Source organism: Equus quagga, chromosome 7 (assembly GCF_021613505.1).
Source record: "Equus quagga isolate Etosha38 chromosome 7, UCLA_HA_Equagga_1.0, whole genome shotgun sequence".
In the NCBI taxonomy this organism is placed as follows: domain Eukaryota; kingdom Metazoa; phylum Chordata; class Mammalia; order Perissodactyla; family Equidae; genus Equus; species Equus quagga.
The window spans coordinates 81,896,846-81,910,873 of record NC_060273.1 but is presented as its reverse complement, the minus strand read 5'-3'; the positions used below and the strand labels follow the sequence as shown (position 1 = coordinate 81,910,873).

The window sequence follows — 14,028 nt, the reverse complement described above, 5'->3', positions numbered from 1 at the left end:
AGAGAATTCATCCACTCCCACAGCTTCGCCTTGAGACAGACCGGGGATGACTCCCATGTCTGAATCTCCACCCAGATCCCTGCTCGAGCTCCAGATCCTTATAGCCAGCTGTCTACAGGACATTCCACTTGCTTGAATCACAAGCACCTCAAACTCAGTGTGTCCAAAACCACTCACTCTCTACTGGCAAACCTGCAACCCCCTCCATGTCCCTCTTTCTAAAAACGGTACCACCATCCACCAAGATGCCCGTGCCAATAGCACGTTAGTCATCTTTGACTCCTCCTTCTCCTCCCCCAGTCCCCATGTACCACCTCCAAGTCTCCTGATCTGCTACCTCCTAGGCACTCCTCAGGTTTGCCACCTCTCTTCATGCGCACCTCCTCTACCTTTGGTCAAGCTCTCACATGGTCCCTTTCTGGTCACCTGACCCTCCTGCCCCAAGTCTGGCCTCGTGGTATTTTATCTGACCCTCTCATAGCTGCTCCTGACAGTGACCATGCCACTTGCCTGCTTCTCCATCACCTGCAGGACTCTTAGCTTGGGTCTAGGTCCTGTGACACATCTTCCCTCCTCCTCCAACCTTGACTCCACCTGCCCATGCTTCAGCCAGCCGGACAACTTGAGTTCCCTGAACGCATGCCTCATTTTGCCTGGCTAACTCCTTCTCACCCTTCAGGCCTAAGAGCAGGTGTTGCCTCCTCTCAGGGCCAGCTGCCTCCTCTGGGCTCCCAAGGCCACAGCTGTCCTTCTCTATGGCACATTGTTGGCTGGCCCGAGGATCTCCTGACTATGAGCTTTTTCAGAAAAAGCCTGGATCGCATTTGCTCATCCATCTTTGTGTCCCCAGGCTAGCAATCCCGGTAACTGGTGGGTGATTAATAGATGCTTGGATGAATATGTACCTCCCTCCCAGGTGACTACATGTTTACTTGCTCTGAGCTCCTCCAGGGCAGAAATCTTGACTTTTCAGTCTCTTTGCAGCAAGTATCTGGCATGTAGTGCTGCAGAGATGTTTAAGGAAAGACAACGAGTGTGCACCTACGTGGTGGACCTCACCCTCTCCATGGTTTCCAAGAGTAGCTTAGAGTCTTCACAAACTCTGCCCCTCATTTTTTGTCTTCTGTCAATCATAAGATTTACTCCTTATCCATCTTTCAAAGAGCAAGCCTGGGGAGGAGAGGGGTGCTCCTGGAATGCAGAGGCAAGGCCGATGGGGCTCGTATTATGGGGATCAGCATTGTCCCCCTCCCCACTTCCAAGGTGTTTGTAGCCTCAAGAGCAGTGAGGGATCTTTGGGCTCAGCGCGCCGAGGGCTCCAGGAGGGAGTGCAGTGTGCGGAGAGCCTAGGCACGGCCGCCCTTTACTTCTAGCCTCTCCCTCCCGGAGTTACCTGGGGTCCTTCGAGCCAGGGAGCCTGTTGGCGAGGGGAGGGAGGGCCACCCGGAGGGGCGGGCTGGGCGGTGAGGAGAGCGAGCGGGGCGCCGCGGGCCGCCGGGCTGGGAGGCGGGGGCGCCGGGGCGCCGGGGCAGCCCGCCCTCCGCCCGCCCTCCGCCCGCCCGCGGCTTCCCCGCCCCTCGCGGCCGCTCCCTCCCGCCGGCCGCTTACTTAACCTGCCCGCGGCCGCGGCGCTCTCACTTCCTCGCCGCCCGCCCGCCCATCGCCCCATGGCGCTCCTCGTGCGGCTGCTGCCCCTCGCCCTGGCGCTGGCCCTGGGCCCCGCCGCCAGCCTGGCGGGCCCCGCCAGGTCGCCCTACCAGCTGGTGCTGCAGCACAGCCGGCTCCGGGGCCGGCAGCATGGGTAAGCCGGGCCGCCCCCGCCGAGGGTGGCGGAGGGACGGGCTAGGGGCGCAGGGGACAAAGCCCGAACGAAAAGCAGGCAGTGTTGGGGGCTCAGAGGGACCAGCCCTGCACGAGGTGGAGGAGGAAGGTGGGGGCGACGGAGGGAAAGCCAGCCGAGGACGCTTTGTCGAGGAAAGGGGTGGGAGAGCCGACCAGCCACCGGACTCAGGTCAAGAGCTTGAGACGACCTGACCCGGCCGGGGTTTTAGCTTCTCCCAGCAGTTGGGAGGAAGGGGTAGTTGGAAGCTCTGCCCAGAAGCACCGTGGGAAGGTGGCAGGGCCGAGAGCAAGCCCACCCAGCAGTGCAGAGAGTCCAGTCCTGCCAGGTCCTTGTCCAGTGCCTGAAGACCTGTAAGACTGGCAGCTTCCAAGGTCCCCAGGCTCCTGTCCACCTGGCCAGGCCCTGCACCCAACACCTGGCACCAGATAGTGCTCTCCAGGCACAGCAAGGGCAGTTAAGGCAACGTGGGATCTCCCCTGCCAGAGGATGAGCAGAATTCCATGGGCTTCACATACACTGTACAGATGGGGAAACTGAGTCCAGAGAGGACACACTACTTTCCCACAGTCCTGCAGTATGCAGTAGAGCCGGGATTGGAATCTCTCTTAGAACAATACCTGGGTTTGTAAATTTGGGACATTGTCGTTGCATATATTCCTTTGAGATACTGAAGATGTGTTGGCTTTAGGAGGCAAGCCCAGGCAGAGGGTCTGAGCTGGTAAAGGCCTTCACCCAAACCCAGGCCAGTGTGGGCAATATTGCTCCCTCCCAGACAAGACCAGCTTGCCGTGCACATACCCAGGCTTGGCGGCAGCTTCCAGCCCAGCTGGTCACACCAAGTCCTTTTTCACAGCCAGGTCAGACTATATGTGGTTAGTCATGTAGCAGCCCAAATGCCATGGGTGTCAGGGGGACCCCATTGCCATTGCTCTGGCATTTGCATCCTGGTAGAACCCAGACCACCCCATGACTGGACAGGTCTGCACTCAGATCAAAACTCATGGTCAGGGGTGAGTAGAGTTGACTTTATAGGACTTTACAAAGTCTTGGCTCCACCCCTAGGAGTGCTCTGGGGGTGGGGGCAGGCTGCCCCTCACAGGCAGTAGTTATCTTTGTCCTCTCTGCGTGTGGCTTTATGGGCTCACTTGGCCTTTCCGGTGCCCACAGTTGTGGGGTGGGGGCCTGCTGGGAGTGAGTCGGCCGCTCTGCAGAATTGAAATCAAGCAGGACCCTGCCGCAGCCTCAACACCCTCCTGGAAAGAGGAGAGTAGGGGGGATGTCCTGGGGTCTTTAGGGAAGTGGGAGAGTCCCCTTTGACGTAGGCTTTGTGTATTAAAGGGTGAGGGGGCAGGTCGGAAAGACGAGGGGGATATGAGACATGAAAGTCTAAATGTGAGCAACTGGCATTTTCATTGTCTCTGCCCAGCTCACCTTTGTCCCTCTGCCTTTCTTGCCAATGGAGCTTGTTGTGTTCAGGTGCCACAATCTGCCTGGGAGGTTTCTGACCCCTCTGTATCTTAACCACTAAGTCAGGAGAAGACCCCTGTAGCATGCCCTGCAGCACTGCGACCCGGAATGATGTCTCTGTGCACACCACAGTGAAGCTTCCCCAAAGGGGTTTACTCTGTTCCGCCCAGACCATCTCTAAAGCAAGCCTCCTTCCCATCAGAGCCCGGAGGAGACACTGACCAGTCAGAAAATAGGGCGCTTTTTTTTAATGCAAATGCTCTTCATTATGACTTTCAGATAGGAGATCAACTTCCACTCCACCCCAACCCCCATACCCCTGCTGGCTAATCCTCTTGATTAGCTTCTTGCTGTGCAGTTGGAAAGGCCTGTAGTGATCTGTGAGGGGCAGAGGGAGCTAAGTCATATGGGCACCACCCCCCCCCCCCCCAGGAAAGTCTAGATGCACAGGCAGATGCACTGTGACGAAACGCTTGCATTTACTCTGATCTAACCGTCCCTGAAAATATCACAGGGCCGCCTGGCCTTGCACATGGGTGTGGCACCCTGTGCAAAATGGATAACCTTGTTCAAGCTCCAACCCTTCATTCAAAGTGAGAACTGGTGAAAAGGGAAGGGAAATGTCTCTGCTATTTTAGGGAAATGTAGTGTGCCCCAAGATATGAAGGCAGAAGTAGTGCGTGTGCCTTGCTTGTGCGCGGCACTTTGTCACCCGTCACCACTTTGCTTTCGTCTTCACTGCAACACAATGAGATCTATTGTTCGTATTCCCATTTTACAGATGGAGTAACTGCAGCTTAGTGAGATGGCGTGACTTAGTCCAAACACAGAAAGCTGTTGGGAGAGTAGTGACTGCTGTGGTCTCTTGACTCCCGGCTCTATCTATAGGGAGTTCCTATAGTTTTCCTATAGGGAGGGAAAGAAATCATACCGAGAGAGAAGTAAAAAGGCAGTCATACTTTTGAATATCATCAACCAAAACTGGACTGAATTTCCTGAAGCACTTGATTTTCAAGTCCAAGTCGAACAGCAGAGCTGTTGTGCTTGAGGCCAAATGCCTAGAAATGGCTTGCTCATTTCAATTAAACTTCAGCCTAAATTTCCTATATACACAGCTCACCTCTCCCCTCCTCCGACCCCAATGGATGTGAGAGGGAGTGGGGCACAGTGACCCCAGCCCCCGCTCCTGTCTCAAAGGGCAGCAGCAGTGGAAACTCACTCCGCAGAGGAATGTTGGAGCCACATCCACAAGAGACTCACTGACGACCCGCCAGACGCCTACGGAAAGTTGCAGGGAATTCATCGACAGTAATTGTTTCCTGCTTGGTCAGATAGAAGAACTTCTGAGATTGCGCAGTGAGGAATAGCATCTAGGGCTGGTGTGTGGCCAGCGGGGATGCTCCAGGGGTTATGTGGGGACTGTGAGGACTGCTGCAAGCTGTGAATCCCAGGCAGCAAAGAGAGAGGCAAGGTGGCTTCTGTTAGAATCCTCTGGAGGCTGTGGGCATCTGGCCAGGGCCAGCCAGAACTAAGGGCATGTGGGGCTCTCCTCCCTGTTGGTCTGTCATCTCCTCTCCACCCTTCTCTTGCCCTCAGGTTCTTACATCGACCCACTAAGATTTACTGTGCCTCCTTTGCTCGCTCACCTTTGCCTACTGCACCACAAACTGGACAGGAGGTGACATCCATGCAGTAGAAGAGACAGGGCAGAGATGTAAAGAGTCACTGCACCCTCCTACCCAATAACCTGACTGAGTATTTCAGAAGTGACCAAGTTTCTGCAGCTGATAGGATGGGGATGGCAGCTGTAGCTCTCACTGCAGTATCAGTATCTTCTGAAAAATACTGTGCACATCAAATGATGGCTATTGGTTACAGTTCTAAAGTAACAGAGGAACTGATATATAAAAATGATACCTGAAGTTCTCTGGGTGCAGAGGTTTTGTGAAAGCCCTCAGTCTCTTTGCTTCTCTTTCCTCTGACTTGTGATTCAGTGGATGAACTGCCTACCTCCAGCTCAGGAAGACCCCCTCCCAATTGTCACCACACAGCCACAGCTGCCTCCTTTCCCCAGGGGCTCCTAATGAAGGTCCTGCCACCGCGTGGCCTGAGCACGATTTGGGTCAGGACTTGGTACACTGAATAAAATACGCAAAAACAAAACCCCACAGTGCTCGGCAGACCCCAGGGAGGTTTGCACTCAGCTTTTCCGCAGAGCTCCTGAGGACTCTGCAGAGCTGGGCGGTCCTGGAAGGATTCTGTTCAACAAGTTTGGTCCAGGCTCCTTCTTCACCGGGACGCAGTGCTCGGCCCCACCTAGAATATAAAAGAAAGAACAAGGCAGAGCACCTGCCTTCAATGTTCTTTGGAAGGTAGTGGAAGAGAGGAGACATACACACCATGATCAGTTTTGGATTCTGTTGGTACCCAGTGTAAACAAGGGCTGCGTCCCAGGTCAGAGGATGGACAGAACGTGTTACCTGGGACAGTGGAAGAAGGCTTTCTGGAGAATGGGACTCAGCTGGAGTCTAAGTAATGAACGACTGAGAGTCCAGTGGGAGAGCATCTCCCGCCAAGCAGCCGCCATTTTGTGTTGGGGAGCCAGGCAGCTGGCCTAGGGACGCGGAGTATGTCTGTGAGTGGAGCTGCCTGGAAGGTGCTGGGCCCAGACCTCAGCCCCCATGACAACAGGACCAGCGATGGGCACTGGGAGCTGGATTAGAGCTCAGTGTGGGGTGGGGGTGCAGAGATAGCCTGGGGGTTCCTCTCAGAGCTGCTTTGCTTAGCAAAAACACCACTTTTACTTAGCTAGTTTTCTCAATCTGTAACATACAATCTAAAATATTTAAGATGCTTTTATTTACACTTACCAAATGTCCGTGTCAAAGAAGGATACTTACAAGAAGTTATGTCAATGTGTGAGATATACTTTGATAACATTTAGTTTGGGAGAAAACTTCGGGAGGGCTGTTGATGGAAATCTAGGTCAGGAGAACCAAAGTCTACCCCGAGCCACCTCCTGTTACCAAGATTGAAATGACTGTAGCTTCTCCATAGCTAGAAAGTTCTAGTGACCCAGGAAGGCCCACATGGTGGGAAGGACATGGAGGTGGGTGAACATGCTGACCATCTTGCTTAAGCTGCTGCCTTTATTTTCAGCCCCAACGTGTGCGCTGTGCAGAAGCTCATCGGCACCAACAAGAAGTACTTCACCAACTGCAAGCAGTGGTACCAGAGGAAGATCTGCGGCAAATCAACGTGAGTATCTGCAGCCATCTAAGACCGCCAGCCACCAAGGAGGCCGTGCCGCCTGTACGCCGGCTGCAGTGCCCCAGGCCTGGGTCAGCCTTTGGAGAGGTCAGGCTGTCTAAGGAGCCATGAAGATGCAGACGTGTCAGGGCACTGTGTGCTTGGGAGTGGCTTTTAATAAGCCGGCCAATTTTGTTTTGCATTTTTAAGGCTCCTGACAAGACTTTGATATATTTTTCAGGCTGATTTGGGATTACAAGAAGCACGAAACGTGGTGTGTGTTTGTGTGTGCATCTTAATCCTCACTAAATGATACAAATATTTACTGGAGAAGCCACCGGCCACCAGCCTGTGACTCTAAGAAAGAAAGCCCGTTGGTAAACTTATACTAAATAACACCACCCCTGCTCTGCGATCCTAAGCACACATCCCCAAACGACTTAGAATGCCTATAAATAGGCACATGATGAGACAGCACAGTGAATTAAGAACATAGGCTCAGACTTCCTGATTCAGCTGCTGGCTCTGCCACTTACCTGAGTAAGTCGCTTCACCTTTGGAACTCTCAGAGACCTAGTCTGTAAAATAACAATAGGACTACCTTTTGGGGTTGTCAGGAGGATTGACTGAAATAATGCACATGGGAGGCTGAATATGGCGCCTGGCACAGCTTAAGTGCTTCATGAATGCTACCGGCTATTATTTGCAAATCTAGGCCATGCAAACAGAAGTGTGATGCCAGTGGGGTGTGGACCAGTGTAGTTACAGTAGGGCTTGTTGGTGCCTTTATCCGCATGGAGGAAGGCGGCATTCACCCTGACTGCCCCATCGCCTGGTGTTAACAGGGTGGCGGGCATGTTCGAACAGAATTCCGGGGAAACCTAATCTGTTTTGACACCAGTCATCAACAAATCTCAAAGCTGGCTGTCTCCTACAGACAGGAAGATGTGCTACGCAAAACCTCCTGAGCCACTTGTGAGGGCCTCCCCTTCCTCTTCTTTGCATAAAAGGAGGATTAAGAGACTCCAGGCCACTATCTTGAACCCTTTCTCATGTTAGAGATTCTTAAATGTACAGCTGTGACATTGCTTTTGAGCAGACATCCCCTCCACCTTCATAACCAGCTGAAGGAAGGGAAAATGCTCTTTCCTTAAAATGTACATGGAAATAAGTATCCCAGCTTGGAACCCCGATTGTGATAGGCAATTATCAATCCTGGTATGAATCTGGGAAATTAGGGATCATGGCAGAGCAAGAGAGACCCCCAGCTCCCTGGGAGCCTATTGAGGGCAGGTCCCTGACAGTTGGCTTCCCACTTGACCAAGCCCAGTCTCAGAGCTAAGGCTGAGTGAACTAGGAGGACATACCCTCTGGGTTCTGTGAACAAATGCCCAGTGATAATTCTTGCTATGGGCAAAAGGAGATTATGCAAATTCTGTACCACGCGTCCTTCCATGGTGCTCACTTAAAAAAAAAAAAAAAAACTTTTAGTACTCTTTGATTTTTCCTGTGTGTGTATTATCTACTCATATAAACAGCTAATTAATTACTTCATTAAATACACAACCAGGCCCCACATAATTGCTTCTTAGAAGGAGACCACAGCGCCAGTACCAAGAAGACAGCTCTTCCACATCTCGGAGCCCTAGGTTTCAAAGAGCTCCACCTTTTTGTTAGTTCCAGTTTCTCTAAAAATGGGACCTGCTTGTGAGGTCAAGCTGGCAACAGAGTGACATTGGCCGTGGTGTTTTGGGTGGCCCTGTAAGGAAGCATTTGCCTGCCTAGTTAACAGTAGCTTAGTAAGATCCCTGGCAGTGCCCAGGCTGACACTGCTGTGGATGATGGGTCATCTTGGCTTGTTGGCCCTTGGTACCTGCACCATCCCTGTCTCTGTGCCTGGACAAGGCAAGGCGGCGCAGCTGTGCGTTGTGTTCCTGATGACCCCATCTTCCTTCTGGGCAGATTTGGCTCTGAGAGTGTGGTGATGAGGTGGTGCAGCACCCTCACGCCGGTGGGCACATGGGGAGCCAAGGTACTAGAAAAGGAATACATGGGAGCTGCGGGTGGGGAAAGCAAGGTGGAGAGTAGAGTCAAGCAGAGCCAAGTGCCCACTCCTAGCCGTTGACCTGGTCTTACAAACCAGAAGGCGATGATATGCATGTTCAACTCTTCAGTGCGGCTGTTGCTTTGGGCAGCTTCAAAAAGAGGAAATAAGGATAGGAAAACATGAGTTGATATAAAACTTTATGATCCAGGACAAGAGGGGTCCCTTCCTGGAACATCACATGCAGTGTCGTGAAGGTGGAGCTGACTGGGAAGAGGTCCAGAGAACTCAGGGAGGGAAAGGGGAAGCAGCTGAACTCATCTCCGACGTCCCCAAGAGAGCCGAGGAAGCACAGCCTTGTTCAGTTGTGTAGTTGGGACCCAGACTCATAAGAAAGCTGCCACCTGACCCCAGGATTCAGTGCCATGGGTGATTAGGAGACGAGGGAGAGAGGGCTGTGCTGGCCGGAGTTGACATCATCTTGGTGAAAATGGATCCCTAAGTGTATTTATTTGAGTGAGGACCGACTAGGAAATGGGGAACATGGTGGTGGTTGGAGTAAAGAGGACCATCTCAGCATGGGGCCACCTTGGGCAGTGCGAATTTTCTCAGCAAGACTCCAGGGAAGATGCTGGAGCAGAAGTGAGTGTTGGGATGAAAGGCAGCAAGGTGTCACGGGAAACGGGCACAGGTCTCCAAGGGGCCCAAGACTTGGAAGGAGAATTTGAACCTGAAAGCAGACAAGTGGCACCAAGCACAGGGCCAGGGAGTGAAGACTTTGCAGTGTCAGGTCATACAGAGACTCAGGAGCCTGGAGCCACTTGTCTGCTGCTATGAGGCCCCAAACTCCACCTCCATGGAGGGAAGAAGGGAGGGGACTGGCCTCACTCAGCACCCAGATCAGAAAACACTACATTGTCTTCAAACAGTAGCTTTTCTGCATTTCCTGAGTCTTTGATGCTATTTGTCAAGCCGAACATGTGGATTTTATTACAGGAAGTAGTTACCAGTGGGCCCCTATTTAGTGACCTAAGTGAATTTTATTTCTGGGAAATTCACATTAGCTTTTATTTCAGACCCTAAAGAGCACCAGAGCAATACAGTCGCTAATCAAGCGAAGAGGGTTATGAGGGAGACAGCATCCCATTCTGTGATTTCAGGCCCCCGTCTGATCAGTAACCATAAAATTTTTAAGTGCAACCGCTTGAGCGATGGTGCAGGAAATCGTGGTCAGGAAGCCTCGCTGCCTCTCGACAAGCCTCCTTTGTGCGAGCCCCAGTGAGAGGGAGTCCTATTTAACAGCCAAGTCGGAGTTGACATCATGGGGTTGTAATAGTCCTAGCAGGAGTTCAGACATCATAAGCGTGGCTCAGGGAGGGCCAGCGTGGGAGCTAGCAGGTAGGGGTGGCAGCTCTCCGTTCCAAGTCTTGAAGTTGGTTCATGAGCAGCACATTTCACAAGTGCAGTAGCCATTCTCTGGAGCCAGGATGAGCTGGCAGAACACTCCTCTTTCCCTAGTAGCAAGCATTGCTTTACCCAAGGGCTGAAATGTTAATACTACTTCAGCACTGCGTTAAAGCTTAGAGATTTAACTTCTACCGAAGCCAGCTGGTCAGCTGGTGTATGGTTGGCTTTTCCATTAGCTGGCAGAGCTGTTTCCAGGAACTCTCTTTCTGGGCAGGGCACCCGGGGACATCTGCAGTGAACCTGAGGAAGAGCCTTCCTTTTCCTCCCTTTCTTGTATCCTACAACCTTGATCCTAAGAGGAAACAGTAGAGGCTGGTGAGAAGGTATCTAGGGAAGTCAGGGTGTCCCAGACCCACTCCTGTACCTTCTTTCCTGTCTCATATTCCTTATGCAGCCAGCTGGGACTCTGTGGATAATCTTCTCTGAAATAACTGAGTTTTGACATACACCATACACAAGTGGTTCATCAAACATGTCTGTCGGGCAGGCTTTTTGAAGGTTTTATCACATTCTGTAAACTCCTAAGAGGCAGCTTAGCTGACATGGAATTTTATTCTGTTGAGTATTTACATGAGTCCGTGCACCATACCATCTGGGGTAAGGCCCTGTGGTAGGTGGAGTAATAACCCTCTAAAGATGTCCACATGCTAATCTTTGAACCTGTGAACATTTGCCTTACACGGGAAAAGAGACTGCAGATATTGAGACAGGAGGTTATCCTGGATTATCTGGTGAGTCCAGTGTAATCGTAAGGGTCCTTATAAGAGAGAGGCAGCAGGGTCAGAGTCAGAGAAGGAGATGTGACAATGAAAACTGAAGGTGGAGTGATGTAGCCACAAGCCAAGAAATGCAGGCAACCTCTAGAATATGGAAAAGACAAGGAATGGATTCTCCCCTTGAACCTCTGTAAGGAATGTAGCCTTTGATTTTAGCCTCATAAGGCCAACTTCTGACTCTAACACCTAGAATGATAAGATAATAAATTTGTTTTGTTTTAAGCTATTAAATTTGTGGTAATTTGTTACAGCAATAATGAGAAACTAATACAGGCCCTATGTATTGAGTTATAGCAATGTGTTATAGGGAATTTATTTATTACAATGTGATTTGATCAGTGGTCTTGTGCAAGACATTGCTTTCAATGAAGTTATTAGCTTAATTTCAATTTTAAAGTTTATACCTGGAGTTTTTTGAGAAGCTCAACAACTGAGTGCTTAGTAAATATCCAGAATTTTTTAAGTGCTTCTCATTTGTACGTTCATTCAATTCTCACAGTCACCCTACAAGATCAACATGATTATTAGCCCACTGACAGATGGGGAGACTGAGGCTCAGAAAGCCTAAGCAACCTGCTCAAAGTCATGTGCTGGTGAGTAGGTGAGGTCTAGCTCTCTACTATGCTGCTCCAGGGAAAATCAAGCCTAGCAGCTAATGTCAGCGATTCATAAGTAAGCAGCCCTGCAGGGCCAGGGTGAACTGCCCCACATCTCTCTCTAGGGCTCCAAAACCTGTGACCATCGTCCCAGAGACATGGCCTCTTCAGGGTCAGCAGGGGCCCAGAGTCACTGACCCAACCTTCCTCTGGTTGCTCACCCCTAGTCTGGTGGTCACTCTGATCCTCTGCTGCAAGGGGACTCCCCAACACCCCTAGACAGACGAAGGGCATGGGAACGGAAGAGAGAGTCAGCATCCAGGAGCCCCCAAAATGCCCTCACACCCCCACATAGATTGTCACAAAAAACCTAAGTACACTTTCTAAAGGCCCTATCTTCCTCACTAACCAAGCTGGACCCTGGTGAATAGGGTAGTGGTGAGGTCTTTGGTGGTGCGCAGTAGGTTAAAGCAAACCCTTTTTCACCGGGGGGCTCAAGATTTTGATTTTTCTACTGGGACACTCGAGAAACCTCCACTGAGTTTTCAAGGCCAGGAATACAGAAAATGAGCCACTCCAGGCAGGCAGTCTGGGGGGCATGTCGAATGTCTAGACGAAATGGGTCTGTGTTTGCTCTGCAATTGCTTGGAAAGCATGACACACTGAACGGTTTCCCTTCTGTCATGGGAAACTGGCTCTCAGGCTCCATTCCTTGCTCCACCTACTTCCAGAGTCTAGTTAATCCCTAGGTATTTACAGCCACAAGAGCAAGCCAAAGCTGTGGAGCACACTTGGGAGAGTGACTGTTTTAACTTACTGTATTGACTTCTTGGAAAATTACTTTGGGGAGAGGAATACCAAGACTTCTCTCTTTATCCAATTATGAGTAAGAATTTTGGAGATGAATGGAGGAGAGCTTCCCAAACATCTCAGTTCTTAGACCTTGGATTGACACTATCTTTTTGCCCCCTTCCCTCCCCAAAGGCCCTTCTAAATTGGGCACTTTCCTTTACTTTCTTCCTCAAATTGTTCTTCTGACCAGGGAAGCTGGAACAAAACAATTAGTGTCTCATTGCCCTAAAGGAGATGCTTTCTCTGACCTGAGCTCTTCACTCCTTGGACTATGTCAGGCCAAGGAGAAGCCAGGAGCTTTTAATCAGAACAGCTTTTGCTGATGAGATTCAATTCAGATACCAACAGATTGGTCCTTTCTGCACAGGGAAGCCAAGGAACTGGGGAGACATCGATGGAGGCTGCCCATGATTTCCATCCTTTGCTGCATTCATCCTAGAGAGATGGCATCAGGCCCAGGACTCTGTGATTGTCCCCAGCCCTGTCCACAGCATGTGTGTTCTCCCCAGGACCAGAGCCCAAGGAGAATGGTACACTAGGCTGAGAACAGGGTGTGCTAGTCCAGAAAGATTGACTCAAAGGCTGTCTTTTCAGTCTGCAATTTCCAGCTGCCCTCTTGCTTCTCTGGGGCCATTCTTCTCAGAATACCAGTTCTGAGAAGAGCTGGTATTGTTGGGACAGTTGGGAGCAGGGAAACTGGCAGCTGTGGAAGCATCTCAACCCATAGAGCTGCCGTGCTCAGGCTGAGAGGCGTGGCTTACACCTGCACACCTAGAGAGTGCCGGGGATGCCAGACTGTGGGCAGCAGGAGAGCAGAGGAGGGAGAGGTCAGCAAGGCAAGAGGATTAGGAGAAAGCTTCCTGGCAGAGAACCACACTCAGTTAACCAGGAAAAAGCCTTCTGCTGGGGGACTGAGCCTCTGCCTGGGGTAGTGTGCCACCCACATCCAACCACTGTGGGACATGGGTACAGAAAGCCCACCGAGAGGCACTGTGAGTGGTGACAAGGGTTAGTTCTGGTCACATGGGAGAGAAAACCTCTGTCCTCTCGATGTCAAACTTTCCAAATCAGACTGCTTTTCCCCAAACACAAGCATTGTCAAGAGCAATGGAAAAGGGATTGGACTTGATACAATTCCAGGAGGGTCTGAGATCTGGCCCTCCCCAGCTGTCCTTTTAAGAAAGGCCTCATCCCTCAGAGCCCTTGCAGCTTTCTGATTCCATCCTAAGTATCCTTCTCCATGCTGAAACTTTCTCCTTAGATCCGTCCCTGCTCCCAGCTCCTTCTCCCACACACACGTGGCCACAGGAACCAGGGAGTTCACATTCGGGGGTTGGTTTTCTTTTGTCCTTAATGAAATCCTAGTGAGGCCACCTGAGCTGTTAAGCTTATTTATGGTTTTTAAGGATGGAACTCAGACACTGACGTCCTGGAAGAAGAGTCTTTGGCTGAGGTGGCTGGGGCTCCAAGGCATGAAGTGTGCAGCACCCATGTGTATGGGGGACCCCAGAGATGAGGAAGGCTTTGAGGAGATGACCTGTCTCCCAACTGTGCTTCTCCAACTCCATGGAATGTCACCCAGGCTCTTTTGGAAAGAAGCTAAGCTTTGGGGCACTTGACCTAATCTCACCTCCCCAACCCTGGCCACAGAGCCCTGGTGTTTATCAGAGAAAGCCAGGGATCCCATGCCTGGCTGTCCCCTGGTCCTATGGGCTCAAGGCTTGCAGCTCTCCC

The 14,028-nt window shown here is 51.3% G+C and overlaps 1 protein-coding gene across 1 annotated transcript in view; it reads left to right on the top strand.

The window, feature by feature from the left end:
- The first annotated feature begins 1,632 nt into the window (after positions 1-1,632).
- Positions 1,633-14,028, top strand: part of TGFBI (transforming growth factor beta induced) — a 31,447-nt gene continuing 19,051 nt past the window's right edge. Inside the window, exons 1-2 of the mRNA XM_046668240.1 lie at positions 1,633-1,801; positions 6,470-6,568. Coding sequence (XP_046524196.1) covers positions 1,668-1,801; positions 6,470-6,568 — 233 coding nt within the window. The 5' untranslated portion in view covers positions 1,633-1,667. The remainder of the gene's footprint in view (positions 1,802-6,469; positions 6,569-14,028) is intronic.